This window comes from Vigna umbellata, chromosome 9, assembly GCF_029865625.1.
Source record: "Vigna umbellata cultivar VRB3 chromosome 9, Vumbellata_1.0, whole genome shotgun sequence".
Taxonomy (NCBI): domain Eukaryota; kingdom Viridiplantae; phylum Streptophyta; class Magnoliopsida; order Fabales; family Fabaceae; genus Vigna; species Vigna umbellata.
In genome coordinates, this window is record NC_142173.1 from 26,124,493 (window position 1) to 26,146,484 (window position 21,992).

Below are 21,992 nucleotides of genomic sequence, written 5' to 3' on the forward strand. Positions count from 1 at the left end.
ATGGATTAGCCTAGATCGAAGGCCGAGATGAGTTGTCTAAGGTAAAAGGCCAAAATGGGTCATGACGGGCTAAAGGTCGAGACAAGTCGTCTCACTCCGAAGGTCGAGATGTGATGTCTAAATACGAAGGTTGAGGAGGGTCGGCCTAAACCAAAATTTGACACGAGTCATCTCAAACAAAATCTCAAAACAGGTTGCATCGGGTCAAAGATGAGTTACTCGAGCCAAAAGCCGAGACAATTCGTCATTGATCGAATGTCGAGATTGATCCTTCTAAACCAAAATTCAAGAAGGATCGTCTCGACCCAAAGTTCATCATGGGCCGTCACAACCCAAAAGTTAAGACAAGTCGTCTCGATCCAACTGATACATGTCAGTCTAGGCTAAAGGTTGAGACATGTCAGTCCTCTTAGACTAAAGGTCGAGATGGTCGACCCAGGTCGAAGGTCAAGACGGATCGACTAAGGCAAAATGTTGAGACAGCCCGGGACGAAGGTTGAGACATGCAAGCCCAAGTTGAAGGTCGAGACATGTAGGCCTAAGCCGAAAGTCGAGACAGATTGACCAAAGTCTACGCCCAAAATGGCCAACTCAGATCGACGATCGAGTCTAATTGTCTCAGACCAAATGTTGAGACCGACTAACCTAAAATCGATCGACTGACCTAAAATCGATCGACTGACCTAAAATCGATCGACTGACCTAAAATCGATCGACTCAGGTTAAAGTTTGAGACAAGACGTCCCAATATGAAATTTGATCGAAGTTCGAGACGGGTAGGCCCAAGAGAAAGGCCAAGACGATTTGCCCCAAGTTGAAGGCCGAGATAGGTTGTTACAGGTTGAAGGTCTACACAGGTTTGTCCAGGCCAAAGGTCGTGGCTGGCTAACTCAGGCCAAAGGTTGTAACTACCCAGCCTGGATAAGAAATTAAGATGGTTTATCCTGTGTCAAAAGTAGAGACAAGTCTTTCGTGACCGAATATTAACCTCATCAGTTACACATAACTATATATCCTATAACTAATTTTTTACACACATGAATCAAGTTATACTGACCTCATGAGTTGTAAGAGATAAAAAGAAGTATCCTGGAGTTAATTCCTCCTCATTTTCCTTATACCTCATAACGTTTGACTCTTTCACCCCTAACAACTTATCTACCTCATCAAATATTTTACTATAATATTCTATCTCTCTGTAGTCAATATTGCAAAACTTCACAATAACTTTCAGTCTCACATACATTAACATATAAACAATCATGATAATTAAAAAAAAAGTCTAGAAAACAAATATACATTCCAAATCTAGTTAATATGTATCATTAATCAATCTAACTCAATTCACATTCCAATTATAAAAGTGTGGATTAACTCGATATATATATATATATATATATGGAGTTTGCTAACTTTAGCAATGTGTACCGAGTTTTAGTAGATAAAAATACTATCATATATTATGGATTCTAAGTTTTAAGGTCAAGGGTATTTGAATAATTTTCATTCTCAAAACTAAAAAAAAAAAACAAGAAACTCTCAAACCCTTACTCACCTCCCTCATTCCTCTCAACCCTTTCTCTTTCATCTCTCTCACTTCAACCTTTTCTTTGTCATCCCTAGTGTAGCCCCAACTTAAAAAATCAGAAACACTCGCCTAACCCTAATCCACCTTCCTCACTTATCCAATTTTTTTTCTCTCTTATCTCCATACTCTCTCTCACCCATGCAATTCCAATTGAAGTGAAATCAAGAATTCTCACTATTTCTTAGATTCATGGATAGGTTGGGGCAATAATATCACAAAAAATACCTAAGAAAACTAAAATACTGGCAATTTGAAACAAAATATAGTTCCAGATCCATGTATTCTATTTGTACTATCTTTTTTGCACTAGATATTGGAACGAAATCTTTCATCACTTTTCGAATTCTTCTTTTTTATATTAGTTGTTTTCATCTTTTTCTTGGATTCGAATCCAAAAAGAGTTATAAGTTAATTAAAAGCAACCCGCGACACCACAATTTGTTGTTCTTTCTCTGTTCGATCATTTGTTTTTCACTTTAATAACAAAATTAAAATTATGGAAAACAAATGAATGAACAAAGCAAGAGCAACAAATTGCGGTGTCGCGGGTTGCTGTGTATGGGTAAGAGAGAGTATGAAGATGAGAGAGAAACAAAGTGGATAAGTGAAAAGGTGGATTAGGGTTAAGCGAGTGTTTCTAATTTTTTTCAGTTGGGGCTACAGTAGGGATAACAGAGAAAATGTTAGAGTGAGAGAGATGAAAGAGAAAGGGTTGAGAGAATGAGAAGGTGAATAAGGGTTTGGGGGTTTCTTGTTTTTTTTTTTCAGTTTTGAGAATGAAAATTATTCAAATATCCTTGACCTTACAACTTAAAGTCCATAATATATGAGGGTATTTTTGTCTACTAAAACTCGATACAAATTGCTAAAATATACCAACTGAAAAAAAGAGTGTACATAAATTAACAAACCCATATATATATATATATATATATATATATATATATATATATATATATATATATATATATATATATATATATATATATATAAGTCTTGTTTTTAATTAATATTTCTTTTTCATATGTAAATTCGTACTCTCAAATAACACATAGGACAAAGAAAAAGTAATCCACAAATTATAAGGAAATTATAATAAAGAAAAAAGAGACTAGTTTATTAATGAAAATAAAATAATAAATCAAGAAAATATTAGTGTGTTAATTGGATTGAGTTGTTCAATAATTTTATCAAGTCGATTAAATCTAATTATATTGAATTTAATTTTATTTATAATTTAATTAATATATGATTTGATCTCATCCAATCATATATGTAAATATAGTGACCAAAATCAAGTTATTAATAGATAATAATATATAGTATAAAAGTGTAAATCTATATACTACGTATTCATAGTCCTCAAAAAATTTTAAATAATATTTTTTAAAATACAAACAATTCTTATTAACGAGGAAACATTATTGAATACATGAACACATAAATGTATACATGCATCCATTCGTATTTACAACATCACAAGCTCGTTGTCGATCCTTACTACCCCCATAAATATAAACATAGTATATGATCATCGTATGTGGAAAAGACAATCACAATAATGTAAGGGCAAGTAATTGATATTGAATCATAATACATATAATTTTTTTATCATCAACTTAATTTAAACAATTTGTATCATATCATTTGTCATAATACTATTTTGTACATATCACAGAGACTAGGAACCTCCTTCGAATCTCATTGTCTAAACCTCATTCTTTATACGAGTATAAGAATTTAGTAAAGTCACAATGACTTCATGCTGGAACACCTTATATTAATGTATACACTACACTTTATAATATGGTCATTAGAATAGTTTCAGATATTTCTCAATCACACAACACACTTCAATTTCAAAGCAGTTACCCCTTTTACCTAACAGATTTACGACTTATAAACTATGTTATTCTGATTCTTAAAACTAAAACTAAAATTTCTCTTTTCGAGTTAAAATTTTACTATCATCATAAACCTAGTATGAGGACTTGTTGCGTCTTATCCCTATGAAGGGCGACTACAAGAAATAGACTTAAAAGTCTTGCATCAATGTCGAAGGTTCCCTACTTTTTCAGTCAATATGTTGGTTCTCCTATTAATTCATTTTATGGATAAACAAAATTCATTTTGTGTTCAAGTACTTCACATGTAAAAGTGAGATTGAATGATATTATTAACACTACAAAAATATAACAGCATAGTAGCGGTTCGTTTCCCGAGGTTTTAAAAACCTCTCTTAATTATCCGTGGTTGCACTACAAAAATGCAGTTAAATTTAATTTATTTTTTTTAAATATAATTATAAAGGTTTCTTTGTGAAATTTTTGAAATGTCGCGCCTCTGCACCACCAGTGCTTTGTTTTTCACTTCATCAGAGTTTCGAGTATTATTGACTTTCTTCACTGCTCCGTTTCCATCTTCACCTTCGCCTCTCGACTTCTTCATCTTCAGCCGTTGCGTCTCAATTTCTCCATCTTCGTAACCCTTTGTCACTTCGCAGTCATGATTTCCTTGCCTTCTCCTCCTCCAAATCCTTAATTTCAAAAACCTGAAGCTCACCGACCTTGTGATTGACTTTTTGAGGAGCTCTCCGATGGCGTTTTTAAGGAGCTTGTGATTCGCACAGCCTTCGTGTCTTGCCATTTCCATCTCCCAACCTTCGTGTCTCACCGTTTCCATTTTCACCTCCTTCGCGTATGACTTCTCCATTCTCACAGTCCTTCTTCACTTTGCAATTCTTATTTCCCTTGTCTTTCCCTACTTCAAATCCCTAATTCCGAAAACCCAAGCATCATTAAGAGCTCGTCGATGTTGCAATTGATGTTTTTTAGGAGCTTGCGAGTTGCACAAGGTGGAATCAGACGTTGACCGGAGCCACCTCCTTCTTCACGACGTCCTGGACGGTGTTAACAACTTCTTCAGAGGGGAGATTCCTCAATCTCAGGGACACCTGAGAAGCCTCCAATACTTGTAAGCATACATGAGCTTGGGTTTGATATCTTGAGATGAATCCATTTTTAGTATCAATCTCTACTGTTTAATGCTAAAATTTTCCCAAAATTGTTTCAGGAGGCTCAATAATAACACTCTTGTTGGTGAATGCCAAAGTCTCTGGCTAACATGACCCAACACAATCTTCTGTAATACACATATGAACTCTTCTGTTTGATACTTGTATCTCATGCATAATTTCAGTTTATATTTCTAGTTTTGAGGTGTTATTTGGTGGAGACACAAGCACAATCAACAAGCATTCTTGGATATTAAAGGTACTTGCCATTTGCACACCTTGAATGAAATCAAAGTAAAATATACATCGTTATATAAGAATGTTCCAGTGCATCAAAAGTTAATTCAAGTATGGTATTGTTCTGAAATTTATGACCTTTTTGTTAACTGTTTCAAAAAGGATCATGAAGAAGTCTACCTTGGAAACTTGAAGAGGTTTCAATTTAGAGAACTCCAGATTTCTACTCACAACTTCAGCAGCAAAAACATATTAGGAAAATGTGGTTTTGGAAATGTCTACAATCTCCCTGATGGTACTCTTGTAGCTGTCAAGAGGCTTAAAGATGGAAATGCAATTGGAGGAGAGATTCAATTTCAGACCGAAGTTGAAATGATCAGCTTGGCAATTCTTTTATTTCTGAAGAGGCAGAGCCAAGTCCCTTTGTTGGTCAGTGGCAAGGTAAACCTGTTTCTTTCATGCGATCCAACGAGCATGGAAACCATGAAACACAGAGGAAATGGGACACTTAAGGTCTTCATGGCTTGCCTCTCAAATTTGTTCAAGTTGACCAAAACGCCAGGAATTGGTGGAGAAAGGTACTTCAGTTCATAATACTCCCTTCCCTCAGTGCCTTCTTTAGAAACCAGTAACTTTACTTCTTAATTAGCATATTAACTTTATCCATAATTTTCACTTTGAAGCTTGGTAACGTGGTATTATAGCTGAAGGTTTGCAAGGGGAAGATCGGTTGGAGGCTCTCTTGTACTCAGCTATCTATCTCAAGGTCTTGTTCTTTCTTTTCCATTCAATCATCCATGCTCTTATTTTACCATCTTCTGAACCCTTCTTACATTATCTGTGCAGTGGATAAACACAGGGCAAATATCTTGTTTTGAAGATGGAGGTCACCACCGCCCCAATAGGGATGCTAAGATTTCAAGGCTTATATTTCGTGAACTAGAGCGACACACTACTCGGAAGGATATATCTCCATAGGTGATCTATTATTAGTTTTGACAGTGGATTATGTGGTCCTGATTGCATTATAGATGTTGTTGATGTTTAACAAAAGTTATATGAGGGTGGGTGTTTATGTTATAGGTTCTACATTGCAGTATATTTTAGATGTGTAGGTGTGTCTTGGCCTTAAGGCTTGTTTAGATTCTTTATGAGTCATATTTTTGGTATTGAACATTTGTATTGAATATATGTATTGAACATCTATATAGAACATATGTAATGAATATCTTTCTTTTTAATTTTTATGTATGAACAATTAGTTGTATGAATGATGTTAATTTTATACAATATTATTCAATTTTAGTTCATATTAATTTATTGTTTGTTTTCTCAATAAAACCATTTTTATTATAATCCAATTTTATTACAATAAAAAAACAAAAAAAAATTAACTGGATACATTTCCGGCGGTTTTAAAACTCCGGTTAACTAAACCATGCAAATTAGGGGCGATTTTTGGAGAACCCCAGCTAGTTCCGGCGGTTTTTCAGTAACCCCGCTAATACCGGCGGTTCTCACAAAACTCCGTTAATACCGGCGGTTTTCTCAAAACTTCCGCTAATACCGGCGGTTTTCACAAAAAACCCCTGGTAATTCCGGCAGTTTTTGAAAACCCTCGTTATTTCCGCCGGTTCTGCAAAAAACCGCCGGTAATTACTTAGCGACGCAGGTTTTTCCAACGGTTTTTCTAACCGCGGGTAACATATTTTTTGGAGGTTAAAACCGCCAGAAACGCAAAAAATAACCTCCAGTAAAAATATAATTTTTTATAGTGTAACATGACACAGAATAAAATCAATTTCAATAGAGATAAATAAATAAAAATGAGATTAAGAACACTTCACTTAAATAAATAAATAAAAATATAAATAAACAAAAATGAGATTACGAAGACCTCGCTAGATTAATAAAAATAATAAAAATGAATAAATAAAAAAAAGTTATAAACACCTCATTAATAAAATAATAAAATTAACAAAAATAAGGTTATACGCACCTAACTTAATAAAATGATAATAATAAATAAATGAAACTGAGGTTATAAACCTCACTAATAAAACAAAAATAAAGATAATAAATAAATAAAAATAAGATTATAAATATATCACTAATAAAATAATAATAATAATAAATAAATAAATAAAATTGAAGTTATAAATATTTTACTATTAAAATAAAAATAATAACCATAGAGAAACAAATAAAAATAAAAATAAAGACACCAAAATAAAATAAATATATATATATATATATATATATAATGATAGATGTTTTGTTTTCCTTATCTCAAAATAACTTGTTCAAGTAAAACTCTATTCGTAAGAAGATTGAATAATTTTTCCAACCTACTTTAAAATCTTAATCGATAGAGAAAGAAGATGAAAATTAAGAAGAATGAGAAAGAAAGATTGATGGATGCAACTATCAAAACTCTCTTGTTTCACTTCTGTTCTTAGCATTATATAAAATATTTAAATATTTTTTTTCTCCCATACATTCATAGTCATGTAATAGTAAATCCATAATTTATTATTTAAATATTATAATACTATTTCACATTTGACAACTTATGATAGTTGAGAGAAGACTTGTTGACTTTTGTAGAAAATTTGTTTCTTATCACAAATATGAAAATGATATTTCTAATTACAAGCCTCTAAATATAAATCTAACGGTCAAAGTGAATAATATTATCTTAATAACATGTTGTAAAATTTTGAGTTCGATCCAATAGTTAACGAAACAAAAATTGAATTGTTATTAAAGTAACTCGAAATAGAAAATAAGTGACACTAGTTCAAATTACAATTTTTTTTCTAACCATAGACCTCTAAATGGAAATTCAGAATTCATGATAAAAATCTCATCTCAATCTAAGAGATGAAGCAAATACAATTTTTACTAAGGTAAGTCAAAATTAGACATTGTGTAAACACTTAACTTTTACACTAAAATACAAAAATTATTTCTCTTAACATAAACCTCTTAGTGTAAATCTTATTAGTTACATTATAGAACTATATTTTAACAATACTTTGTGAAAATTGCAGCCTAATCCAATAATATATGGAATTACAATAACAATTTTATCCATATAACTTAAAACTGAACACTAATTAATATTTCAAAATTATCTTTTAATTCTTTTACAAAACCCTTCTTCTTAATTCCATAATTTCTCAATTTATTTATAAAAACATATAAAAAAAAACTTAAATATAGTTAATATATAAAGAATAAAGGATATTACACTTATACATAAAATTATTTTATTTATATTGTAAATATCTAGATGTTACATTATTAAATCATTTTTCTTTTTCTTATAAAATATCAATTATTTATATAATATAAGATCATTAATTAAAAAATATATAATTTTATTCTTTTCAAAAAGTAAATTAATTTTATATTAAATATTTAATTATGAAATTTAAATATGATTAATAACTAATATAAAAATACAACAGTAATAAATTATATTATATTTTTTTATATTTTAGATTAATTTAAACAAACTAATTTTAACGTCGACTTATTTAAAGTTTTAAATTAATCGATATAAATGTTATATTAGTTTTTAATTATATTGATATTAAAAATTATAATTTGTAATAAAACTAGCCAAAATTTTAAGTCAATTAACTCAATCTAAATCCAAAACAGGCAAAAATAATCGGATTAAATTAAAATTAATATAAAAATTCAGAAACATAAGTCAATCCAACCTAATATAAATGTTAAATAATTTAGATTTTCTACTAAACCCAGACTAGGAATAGGATTAAAATATATTGATGCGTAACTATATTGATACTATGATAGAGCCAGTAAAAGGAGAATTTTGAAAGGTAAAACCAAACCTAAAAGTTTAATTAACAACGAAATTAGCGCGCAGTTTAACATTTTATAATTTTCAGCAAACATTGCTCAGGTTATATTTGAATTATCAAATGAAACATTACTTTCATTTCTATAAATTCTCATATTTTTTTGGTAAATTTTTAATAGCATACTGTCAAATAATAATTTATTGTTTAATGACTTTTATAAATTTTTTTCTAACAAAATTTAAAGTATTTATAACAAATAGTTGTTCATTAATTTACTATAATTATTTATATAATTGATTGATTAATTTTGTTATGATTTGTTATAATTATTTATATAATTGATTGATTTATTACAATTATTCGTATTATTGATTAAGTTATTTGTATAATCTATTTTATAAATAGATTTTTTTTCTTTAAAAGATAACATAGAAAATGAGTCTTCATTATTTTTTTTTTCATTTCTTCTTCTTTAGTATAAACTTTAATCAACTAAATTAGTGGAAACATTTTTCTATCTAAAAATTATATGTATATCAATTAAGATTCTTTCTAATTTTTTTCTTATTTATAATTTTAATTTTGTGATATTTTATTTTATATTATCCCTTTTTATGAAATATTTTATTTCTTCTTATTCCCGTATAAACTTATAAAGAGAAAAACATTATTTGACTAATTATTTACAGCCAAACATGAGCTTCGCCTACACTTGCAACTTTAAAGAAACCACGTCGTGACTGATGTCTAATTATATATTTCAATAACTATCGTAATTTTTAAATATTTTTTATTTAATTATCATTCTTATAATAAACAAAAGTATTAATCGCTTTTTACTTGTATCTTTTACACTACTTCAAATTTTAATTTCTTTACCTACATATATTTATTATGATTCAAAACTGAAAATGGTGAACTAAAAAATTATAAATACTTTATTAACGTCAAGAAAAAAAGTATTTTTCATTTTTTTAAAGAAATTTTTAATACAAAAAAAAAAAAGGATCGGGAGGTGGAAATTAATTAAGGAATTAAATTATCATGATTTTTGGATATTCCAACATCATGCTTAATGTCAATAAATGATTTACACAAGGTTTTGAATGTGTGTGAAATAAGAAGATTAAGAAAGTAAATTCATTGATTCCTTCTATCAGCCCAATTATCATTTGTGCACAGGCCCATCTCACTTATAAGCCCTCTATAAGCTCAATTTCAATTTCAGTCTATTAATTGTATATAAAAAATTGATAAAAATATAGTTTTTCCCTGGAGATATGATTATTATATGGTTCTTGCTTTTTGTCAAAATATATAATTGATTTTACTTAATTTACCCTAACGAGATATAAATATTATATTGTTTGTTTTCTTTTGTTGAAATATTGAAGAAGAATGCTTTTTAATTGAAATTTATGCTAAATATTTTAGTTTACCAAAACAATTTTAACTGACCCTATGCTCTAGAATCATTTCATATTTATGCATCAACGCTTTACTGACAGAAATTTATTTGAGAATAATGTTTAATGAAATTTGTTAAGTATTTAAGAGTCCAAAAATGGTTCTGAATAGTCAGAAAACTTGTTATGATAAAAAAGCATATCAAATAGTCAAGTAATTTAGCAAGATATATTTTTAAAATAAATGCATATGCATATTAAGAGATGGTTTTCTAGTAAAACAAACTTAACCTTTCTATATATATATATATGGTATTAGCTTTCAAAATAAAAATGTCTGCATAATAGAATATTATTAAAGTTCGTTAAGCTGATTTTAAAGTAATAAATAATGTTGAATAGTTTATTTTCGAGTTAATTAAAAGGATCAATAAGAAAATATACCCGTGATAAATAATTGATAAAATATTAATTAGATTAATAAGGAGCAAAGTTTTCATGATGACTACCAACTAATTAGTTAAATAATATTATTTACACATATCTCCTTGTTATTAAGTATTAAGTATGCATTTTTTATTTTAAATTAATTTATTAAGAGAAATAGTGTAATTGTGAGTTAAAGAAAGCAAAATATTAAATCGTTATTAATCTAATTAGATCGTAAGAGTATTGAAGAATCATATGTCATAGAGATAAAGGGTCAACGTCATACATTTTATTGAATCTTTAGAACATTAATAGATAATCTCACGAAGAAATACACATATATTTTATTTTAATATGTCTAAGAATAACTTAATTTTAATATATTTTGATTTTTTTATATTACGCATTTATTTGAAAATTATTTATTTTTTATTATATGTTTTTACATTCCCAATATAAGCAAGCTATCATAGAGGGATTTTGATTTTTTTTATATTACGCATTTATTTGAAAATCATTTAGTTTTTATGATATGTTTTTACATTCCCAATATTAATATAAGCTATGGTAAAGGATTTCTGAGTGTCACCACATTACATTTAACATAACCAATAGAAAGTGATTTCCAAATCATCATATAAAATTTAAGAACTATTTGAGTATAAAGAAGAGTTTTAATACTTTTTCTGAACAACTTATTTCGTTAAATTAAAAATTTATTTCATAATTAGATGTGCTATGAGAATTAAAGGTGATGAATTGATACATGATTTTTAAGACAAATAAACATTTGAAGATACAAAATGTGTGTGAAATAGAGAAGATATTTAATATAGTGTGGTGATATATTTCACATATCATCATATATTTTAAACATGTAATAGGAATTTTGATTCCTAAACATGGTACATTAAATAATATATTTTATAAATATGCATGGTTTGAACAAAATTTATAGTTTTTCGTCTATTGTACAAATAAATAACAATTCAAATTCACCTATAGACATAACAAAAAATAGTAAAAAATTATATAAAATGAAAACTCTATTTGAACATTCTTTTCCCATTAGACACAACCACAGATAAACTTCTCTAGAAAGATTTATAAAAGAAAAAAAAATGAATTTATCAGTTAAAGTTAATTTGTCAATAAATTAAAAAAATTAAAAAGCTGTATAAGAGAATTTATATAAATTAACTTATAAACCAATGAATTTTAATTTATGGAGAAAATAATTTAATTTTTTTATGTTTTTTCTCCTATAACTCCTTAGAAAGAAACTTATTTAAAATTATTTTAAAAATAACTAAAACATATGAAATTATGTGAAAGAGTTAGTTTATACATAAATTAATTTAACTTTTTCCAAATATAAATAAATGAGTATTATGAGATTGGTTAGTTGAACATAATTAATTAGATTCAGAAATGGTAATGATAGTTGTTATTTAAGTATTTTTCTTTTTAGAATATTGCATCATCCACTGGTAGACAAAACGTGTCCCTCATGCTCTTAATTCACACGTGCTCTATTGTCTCAATCAGAATTGGACCACTTCTCTTCATTCTTCAACCATAACATAGCCACGCATAACAAAACCCTAAAAAAAATTTCCTGGCACTAAAAGAAGGACGAAAAAGAGGACCACGTGCCTTGCGTGTGACGAAAACTCCTCTTCAATATTGATGCCTTAACCCTTACAAGTCACGCCATCAACCCAAATCTATCATAATATTTTAGATCAATCATCAAGGTATTATTTATTCTAAGATTTTAAATTTTCTTTTTAACGATTTTATTCTTTAAATATGTTTGATTTTGGTATATTTTATTATTTTATATTTGTTTCTACGGGTTTCAAAAAATAAATAAATATATATATATATATATATATATATATATATATATATATATATATATATATATTAAAAAAACACGGTTCAATAAGATTTTTTTAATTTTTATATTATAGAATTGTTTAATTTACTTACAAATTATAACTAAATTTCAATAATTTTGTAGATTTATTATTATTTATCATTTTATTATTATTTATTATAATGTTATTATATTCTTCATTTAAGTATTAATAAGAATACACACCAACTACTTTGATCTTATAAATATAACTAAAATTTATATAAAANGTTGAAGGAGAAACGGATCTGCCATATCCGTTGAGTCTGGGCGATTTCCTCTGCACCCATAGAAAACACAGAAAACGCATCAACCTAAGACCAAAGGTCAAACATACAACAGACAGATTATATTCCAGTAAATTCAAATGAAATAAATTTAGTTTGAACCGAGGAAACTGCATAATAAACGCACCGAAGCACCACTGAACCACCACGGCACCACCACCGCACAAGTAACACGTGACCAAGGCATAAAATGGAGAAGAAAAAAAATTAAAGAAGTGAAAACGGATATGAAGAATGGATTGAGAAAAATGAGAAAGTGAGAGTTTGGGAGAGGGGTGGGTGTGCGGCTACGTATGAGAGTGAAAATGAGAGGTAAAAATTAGGGTTTTCATAAATTAAAAGGTAAAAAAATAAAAAATTTAAAGTAAAAAAAGAGTGATTTTGTAATTAAAAATTGTTTGGAGAGATGGAGGAAGCATTTGAGATGGTGGAGGAGCAACTTCCCTTAAAGGTTTGCTATGGGTTTTGTTTCAACAATAAATAAGAAAAACACATCATTGAACTTCCCTCTCCCAAAAATAAATATCTATCACGCCAAAAAAGTTTCAATGGGATAAATCCTTTACACCATCTCAACAAGTACAACTTTCAATTAGTCTTGTTACTATAAAGAGGACATTTATTATTTAGTCCTTTATTTTACGCAAATATATAACTTTTGATGAAACAAAGAATTAACAAATTTTCTAACTTCCTAAACCCATGCTTAGTTAAGTTTCAACACAGTAAATTTCATTTATATTATTTAATTGAGTTTTAACTGTTTTAATCTACTATCTTACATTGTTACTATTAACTCCACATAAAAATTAAAAAGTATATATAATTAAGTTTCAAGTTTATTATATATTTTAAATTGAGTATTTACTAAAAAATTTAATTATATTAGTGACTAAAAAATTTTATACTTTTAAAATGATTACATAAGATAAACGAAGATGTCAGGGTTATACTTTTATACTTTTGTTTAAGTACAATATCATGAACTTAAACAATAAAAAAAATAAACTATGAAACCTTAATTATAAACAACATTGTTTTAGGTTTTTTATATTTTAGTAGTTAATTAAAAAATAAAATGATGTCCTATTTTACAAAGAAAATTAGGATTTACTATTCAAAACTGTGATATTTTACTTGTAAAATCTAATGGTCAAATTTTTTTACTTTATAACAACACGAGATAATAACGACTTAATGCAAAATATAAATATTTTAGATCATAAAATGATTTTTTTAATAGAGATAATAACGACTTAATCCAACCCTCCAACTTCTTATATATATATATATATATATATATATATATATATTTAATTATAAAAATATTTTCTAAAATTTTAGTTGATTAATTAATATCTTTAATTAGATAAATTAAAACAAATATGAATTTTTATATTAAATTACTCTATTATAGTTAAATATTCTTATTAGATAGAGATGATACACTTTAATGTCTACCATTTCCTTTGCTTTTCAAATAATAAGTCTTTTTTATCACATATGTCAAGATTTTATCTTTTGATAAAGGTTGTATAATTTTGGTGGAAAAACTACAAATGAGATTACTCACTTAACTTTGTGGTATAAGTCAATTTATCCTTGACTCTTTAGGAATGAAAATATATTTGCAGGGAGTCTTGTAGTTGGAAGTTCCATATAGGTTTAAAATAAGGTCAATTTATAATATATAACTGAGTGTAAATCTCAATCCACAAACTGATTTTTTGGGGATGAGTTAGACCTTAAAACCCACTTCTTAATATTTGTCCAAGCGTCTTGGATCGAGGTGTACTAAACATATATGTATATTAATCTCTAAAAATTAAGATATGCTAGTTGAAAGTTTTTTCGAAGTGTCTTCAAACTCTTAGACCTAGGTGAACATATATTAATAATTAAAATTTAATTTATAAATATTAATGATTTAAATTCTAATACTATATATATATAATATGTGTCTTTTAAATTACTTTTTATTTTAATTTATAAGTTTAAAAAATTGGATTAATTCATCTCGTACCACCTCTCTAATTTTACAAACGAAGAGAAACAATCTAAACTAAACTAGTTTAGCAAATTGAATACTGAAACCTAACCCATAAAATCGAAACCGACGAGTCCCTTTACTCTTGGCATTCTACAGTGAGAAGTAAAAGATTCTAAAAGAAAAATTCTATGGCGTCCTCCAAAGTCTGCCATTGTTAATCGTTTCCATTTTCAACAACCATGGATGCATGTCTTTCATGTGCTCATTCTCTTCTCTTACAAACAACGATTGACTTTTTCCTTAAATAAATGAAGGCCCACAACAAAGATTTGACACCCATTCGTCTCTATGCAAAATGCTTCGCTCCATCTCTTTCTCCCTCTTTTAATCACTTTTAGTCTTCGGAGATCAATTAATTTATTATATATTTCATTTTTCTCTTTATTTTATTCTTTCATTGCAACATATCTCTGACTTGGTAATCACAAATTCTTACATAAAGACAACCTACCACAATTAATCAACATAATAGGCCCACCTAATAATAATCCGTTAAACTTAAAAAAAAACACTTCTAGTTTATAAACACTAGAATTAAAATACCAAAATAGTAAATTTGAAGTACAGCTGTATTTTTTAAATTGAGAAACTAAACAATTATTTGAAAAATTCCAAGAGAAAATTCCTCCTAAATTTTAAAGATTAGAAGGACAATTACACTTAAAATTTAATCACAAATACTATTTTTTTTATAAACCTGAAATTTAAATTTTATTAGGTCTCAATGGAAATTGTGTATCTAAACATAATTTTGTTTGACTAGCACGTGTTACTCAGTTCAATCTCTCGTATTTTCAAAGGTGCTTAGCATCCAGAAGAGTGAAAGAAAGAAAAATATTGCAAGACGATAATGAGTATTGTGATTTGACAAAGAAAATAAAAAAAAAGAAAAAAGAAAGGAAGACGAGAGAAAAATCAAAGTTGGATAAGATTGTATATAGCACCGATTAACTTTGTTGTTTTGTTAATTTAATTTGGTTTTGAATTCAAACCAAATCTGAATTTGGAAGCTGCAAAGTTTAAACTCACACTGAAGCGATTGGGTCAAAACTATACTTCTCATTCGTAATTTATTGCATGAATTAACGTTTTTTGGAAGCTATTTTACCTTTTAGAAGTGATATTCTCACGGAATGATGTGTGCATGTAATTATTTTGACCGCCGCTATTTTGATTGGTTGAGTGTAGAAGGATATTTTAATTAGGGTGTGTTTAGGATCATAGTGAAAATTAAGTCATTTGAATAATAAGTTAAATATAATAATATTTAAGTTATTCTTTTTAAATTTAATGATGTTTTCAAATTTAATCTTTTTCTAAAACTAAAATCATTTTTTATAATAAAAAAGTTACCTTTCGAAATCAATAAAAATTATCTACAATAAAATTGTTAAAATTATATATATTTATATTTGTCCTTAAGTCATTTGAATAATAAGTTATATATAATAATAATTAAGTGATTTTTTTTAATTTAATGATTTTATTATTCTTTGTTATTATAGAAAAAAAGTGAATACAGTCTTAAAAGAGATGCCTAGCATATGTTTTACTTATTGATAGTAGTTTTTATACTAAATAAAAAAAACAACTATATAATTAATAAAATATAATTGCAATACATTCGCATTACAAATATTTTTACATTGTCCTTTCACATTAAATTGTCTTATATAATTGAAAGTTTTGTAATTATTTTTTTGTAATATGTATTAAAATTAAATTTTCCTTTTAAATATGATAAGATTAATCTATTCATAAAGGGAGAACTATTCATATGATAAGATTAATCTATTCATTCTTATTTTTAATTCTTTTAATCTAATGATTTTAGCAACGATGGAATTAAAAGAAATTGAAAGACAAAAAAAAAAAAAATTCTAAAAGATTTTTAAAATAACTTAATCCTTCCTTTTTTTTTTGTTATGTTATTCGATCAATTTTTTGTAATTTATCCCAAACATATGAAACATGTCCACTCACCTTGTCATACTTGTTAGAACATAAATAAATCACATATTTTAATTTTTTAGATTTTATAATATTACATAAGTTTAAGTACCAAATACAACAATCATTACGAGTAATAGTAAAATTGATAAAGTGAATAACTTTAATGTGTGATTCTACATGAATTTATAAATTAATTTTTAAAATATCCCTAACTAGAATTTTGATTTGTGCAACGCACATTATATTCATTTTTTAAGATAAATGTATTTTATTTTTTATAAAAATAATTGAAATTAGGTTATAATTTACAACCCATCACTACTGATTTGATGGGCTGACTTTCCAGTTATGATTTTTTTTTGTCATCAAATTTAATATCGTCAGTTTTGTCGAGTTGTTCTGTTAGGTTAGATGATTGTCGAATTGCTAATATCATGATTGTTGAGTTGTTTTGCTCTGGTATGAATGGTTGTTAAGTTGTTTTTGTGTGGTCTAGATGACTGCCTAACTGGTCTAGTCTGTTCGGGTCTAAATGACAATCAAATTGATTAGTCTGGTCTAGATGACTATTGAGTTAGTCTGATTGAATTAAAGATCTTTGGAAAAAAATGAAAAAGTTTCTTTATAATTAAGATGCACAAATGTTGTGAAAAAAATGGTAGATATATGCACCAAAGAGATCCCACATGTAGAGATATGTACAATGGTCAATGAAAAAATAAATAAAACTTTGACAAGAACATATGAGAAAACAATAAAACTTTGTCTCCTTCTGAGCTTGTCTCCATGTTTTTCCTTTAGAGCTTTTCTCCTGTCGAACTTGTGTCGATGTTTCTCCTACTGAGCTTGTATCCACGAATAGTGTTTGGATCAAAGTGATAACTTGGGCTGAGCTTGTATCCACGAATAGTGTTTGGATCAAAGTGATAACTTGGGCTGCAAGCTGTTAGGGTTGGCCAGATGGTGAAAAAATTTCCTACACAATTTGTGTATTGTGGTTAATAAAAATGGTGACAAAAATTTCTATTAGAAAACAAAAGCTCTTTATCGATTAGAAAATAATATTGTAAATTCTAACAATATTGAAAAGTAAATACTTCGTGAACAATTGTATTGCACTGTACCTCTTTGTCTTGGAGTACAATCTCCATTAAAAATCTTTAAAGAACCATAATCTCATCACTCAAGCAATGATATTTAATTTTCACTCTTAGATCCAGTTTAGATATGGAGTGACATTATTTTTGCGCAATAGACATAATGAATAATGAATGTAACCATTAGTTTTGTAACACAAATAATGTCCACAAATGTATATATATAAAAAGAAAAGAATAGAGAACATGCGTCAAACAACTTGCTTTGATTTTTAATTTAAATTTGGTTTATGAATTCCTACATGATTCATGTATCGTGGTCAACAATTTGCCAAAAAAAATTACAAAAATAAACATGCAAACTATGCACAAAAATGCTTCTAAATCTCTATACACAATTTTGATCATAGTAGTTTCTTTGAAAAGAAAATGGTTTAGAGAATTTTAAGATAACTTAGTCCTTTTTTTTATTATGTTATTCTATCAACTTTTTGTTAGTTAGTCAACTTATTCTTGATTAAGACATAAGAAGCATATCCACTCACCTTATCATTCTTGTTAGAACATCTAATAAAGTTTAAATAAGTTATATATTTTAATTTTTTAAATTTAATAATATTACACAAGTTTAAGTACTAAATAGAAAAAATCGTTACAATTAATGATAAAATTGATAAAATGAATAACTTTAATTTGTGATTCATAGAATTTATAAATTAATCTATAAAATATCCTCAATATCTCTCCTTCAACATCTCAAACTATTTCTTTAGTTTTCTAAAAATATTAAACAATGCTGTTTAGAGTATAAGCACTTACACCAATCATAATTTTTGGTTTGAACTTGAAATAATCTTTTTAAACACTAATATGAAAGATAATCTCCTACAAGTACAATTATCTCAACATACGTATCGAAATCTAAGGCTTAATTATTATTTTTATTCTATTTAATTAGTTTAATGATAAAATATTCAATTAATCCTATGATTTGTTACCACATTTTCACCTAATTAATACTAAAATTTTAATAAATAAAAAAATTGTAAATTTAATGACGTTATTGGTAGTACAAATTTATACTGTTGCAGTTTTTAAAAACTGAAAATTTTATTAACAGAGGGAGAAATTCAATAAAATAAATAAACAATATTGGATTTACTCATTAAAACTATCGACAATCTTCACTCAAATTGGTTCATAATCTTGGAATTTTTAAAAGGTTAAAAAGAACAATAAAATTATATAAAAAATATTAAAAGAGAAATAATGAAGAAGCATTATTTTATCGCGAATTTAACTCCCCACCACCGAAAATTGAGAAATTTCGTGACGTTGGTGGTTTGAAACAGAAGCAGGCAATGCAACAGAGTATTAGAAAAAGTTGACCAAACAAACAAACAGCCATTGGGAACACGACACGTCACAATGCATGATGCACATTGCACCCTTGAAAGATTCATTCATGCATCTAAATTCAATTCAAAACCCACAAAATAAAGTAGATGATGCAGTTACTACACACACATTAAGGTTTGACCATCCAACACAACATTGACAAACATAAAGTAGTGATGATGAGCATATATGACCATGACTGGTAAAACCAAAGGAAAAAATGGGCCATGCTTTTGCACATTCTCATCATCATCATCATCACTTTATCATAAGATATTATCCTTCTATGCTATAATCTGTATTATATAATATATATAGAAATCTTCTCATACCTTAATATTTATTCAACAGCAATCTCTTACCAAAAGAAGCAACTCCTTTTCCTGTTCTGCAGAACCATCATTCAGTTCTGTACACATATTTTCAACTTTAATGGCAGAAATTGAAATCCCTCAGTATTTTGTTTGTCCCATTTCGTTTCAGATCATGGAAGATCCTGTGACTACTGTGACAGGGATTACATATGACAGAGAAAGCATAGAAGAGTGGTTGCGCAAGGCCAACGATTGTGTGTGTCCTGTTAGCAAACAACCACTTCCAAGAAGCTCTCAATACTTAACCCCTAACCACACACTTCGGAGGCTTATCCAAGCTTGGTGTTCGGAAAACACTGCCAATGGTGTTGATCGAATTCCAACCCCGAAAACCCCTTTAAGCATGATCCAAGTTCAGAAGCTTCTGAAGGGTCTTGAGGCTCCTCATTCTTTTGGAACATCGTTGGAAAAGTTGCATGCTTTGGCTACACAAAGCCAGAGGAACAGAACCTGCATGGCTGAGGCTGGTGTAGCCAAGGCCATGGTCAAACTGATTAACAACAGTTTCAAAGATGGAAACACAAACGCCAGTTCCGTTGAAGAAGCTTTGAGAATTGTTCATCTGCTTTGGAACAACCACAGCAGCATGAAACCTCTAGTTGGGGAGAGCTTGGACTTCATCAACTCGTTGACTTGGGTTTTGAAGGTTCATTTGGATGACAGCAACAGCAACGTGGTAAACGAAGCAATGCCCCTTTTGAAGTTGACAATCGAGGTTGCTGATTCAACCCTTTTGGGAAATTTAAGCTTTGAATTCTTCAAGGAAATGGTGAGAGTATTGAAGAAAATAGAACTATCTCAGAAAACTATCAAATCTGCTTTGCATGTGCTTGTACAAACCAGCGTTTTGGGTAGAAACAGAACGAGGATTGTTGAGGCGGGTGCAGTGACAGAACTCATAGAGCTTGAGCTTGAGAAGCCAGAGAAGAACATGACAGAGCTCATATTCAACCTTTTGGCTCATCTGTGTTGTTGTGCTGACGGGAGAGAACAGTTTCTTAGACATGCTGCGGGCATTGCAGTTGTTTCAAAGAGGGTTTTAAGGGTTTCTGCTGCCACTGATGAGAGAGCAATTCATGTGTTTTCAGTGATTGCTAAGTTTTCAGCATCAAACGAGGTTGTTCTAGAGATGCTAAGGGTTGGAGCTGTGTCAAAGCTTTGCATGGTGATGCAAGCAGATTGTGGTGCTTATTTGAAAGAGAAAGCAAGAGACATCCTTAGATTGCACTCCAAAGTTTGGAACAATTCTCCTTGTATACAACTGTATTTGTTTACTAGGCACCAAAGGTGATCAAAATTGAACCCCAATGTCGTTTACATGAAAATATTACTATATGATCCAAGATCATTATTTAGTCTCCTCAACCAATCATGTAACTTGTAGTTGAGTACTATTAACGGTTTTACAAATTAAAAACCTCGATTATATGTGAAGATTAATTAAAAGCATAAACATTAGTAGTGAGAAACCATGTAATAATTTTGTCCAAACTTTGGAGAAATTCTAGTAGATTAATCCTAAAGTTGAGAAAAACAAAATAGTATAATACAAATTATTTTTCTTAGGTCCTGAACACCTAGTTAGGCTAAGATTTTATCATTCGGATTGAGCTTAAACTAATAAATCAACTATGTAATTTGAATTGAGGAAACCTTTCTCTTATTTGAATTGAGGAAACGTTTCTCTTTTCTTTTACAAGAGAAAACCTTAGGTAGCTTAAAAATAAAAAAAAGATATCATACTTAGTATATTGTATGATTGTTCACTCATTTACAAATCGGACGATCAATTGTTAATCAAACGTCAACAAAGTACTTTTGTGATCAAAAGATCATAGAATATGATGACCAAATGGTCAACAATTAGGAAGATTAACTCTAATTGTTTATCAATTTAAGGTAAAGTATGGTCATCATCAATTAGGTTGCAATTAGGTTGTTGCTAGTCGAAAATCCACATCTAAATCTATAAATATAGGTTTAAGGTAGATAATTGTATTTACTATGCTACAATAAGCGTTAGATGTTGACCTCAACCTTACACTCCAATACACTTGGTAAATTAAAATTTGATGTAAACATAAAAAATGTAAATATCATCCATGTATATAGAAATTTTATACCAAGAACGACAAGGACACATGAAAAAATATGATAAATTACATTTTTACGCACTTTCCTAAATAAACATTCATTTCATAAAATTATTTTATTAATAATAATATATAAATAATTAAATTTAAAAATAAAAAGTTAAACTTAAAATATTAATATAATTAATTATCATAAAATTTATTCATTATAACATATTGCCAATTTACCAATGCTTTCTTATATAAAACTGGTAAACAGTGTTTAAAATTTGGGAAATTCGTGGCTTGATTTTTCTTAACTCCTTATTAG

General features: G+C 28.3%; 1 protein-coding gene and 1 long non-coding RNA gene across 3 annotated transcripts; both read left to right on the forward strand.

Annotated features, from left to right (window-relative positions):
- Window positions 1-3,945: 3,945 nt before the first annotated feature.
- Window positions 3,946-6,080, forward strand: LOC124820488 (uncharacterized). Of its 2 annotated transcripts, XR_015782370.1 has the most exons (6): window positions 3,946-4,285; window positions 4,423-4,561; window positions 4,661-4,860; window positions 5,001-5,416; window positions 5,522-5,604; window positions 5,685-6,080. It is a non-coding gene; the product is annotated as an uncharacterized LOC124820488 (long non-coding RNA). The 2 variants fall into 2 exon arrangements; XR_007027368.2 differs by having other exon boundaries at window positions 3,946-4,561.
- A 13,502-nt stretch (window positions 6,081-19,582) lies between these two features.
- LOC124828332 (E3 ubiquitin-protein ligase PUB24-like) lies at window positions 19,583-20,994 on the forward strand. The gene has a single exon (XM_047301595.2). The coding sequence runs from the start codon at window positions 19,648-19,650 to the stop codon at window positions 20,878-20,880; it is 1,233 nt and encodes a 410-aa protein (XP_047157551.1). The 5' UTR covers window positions 19,583-19,647; the 3' UTR covers window positions 20,881-20,994.
- The last annotated feature ends 998 nt before the right edge of the window (window positions 20,995-21,992 follow it).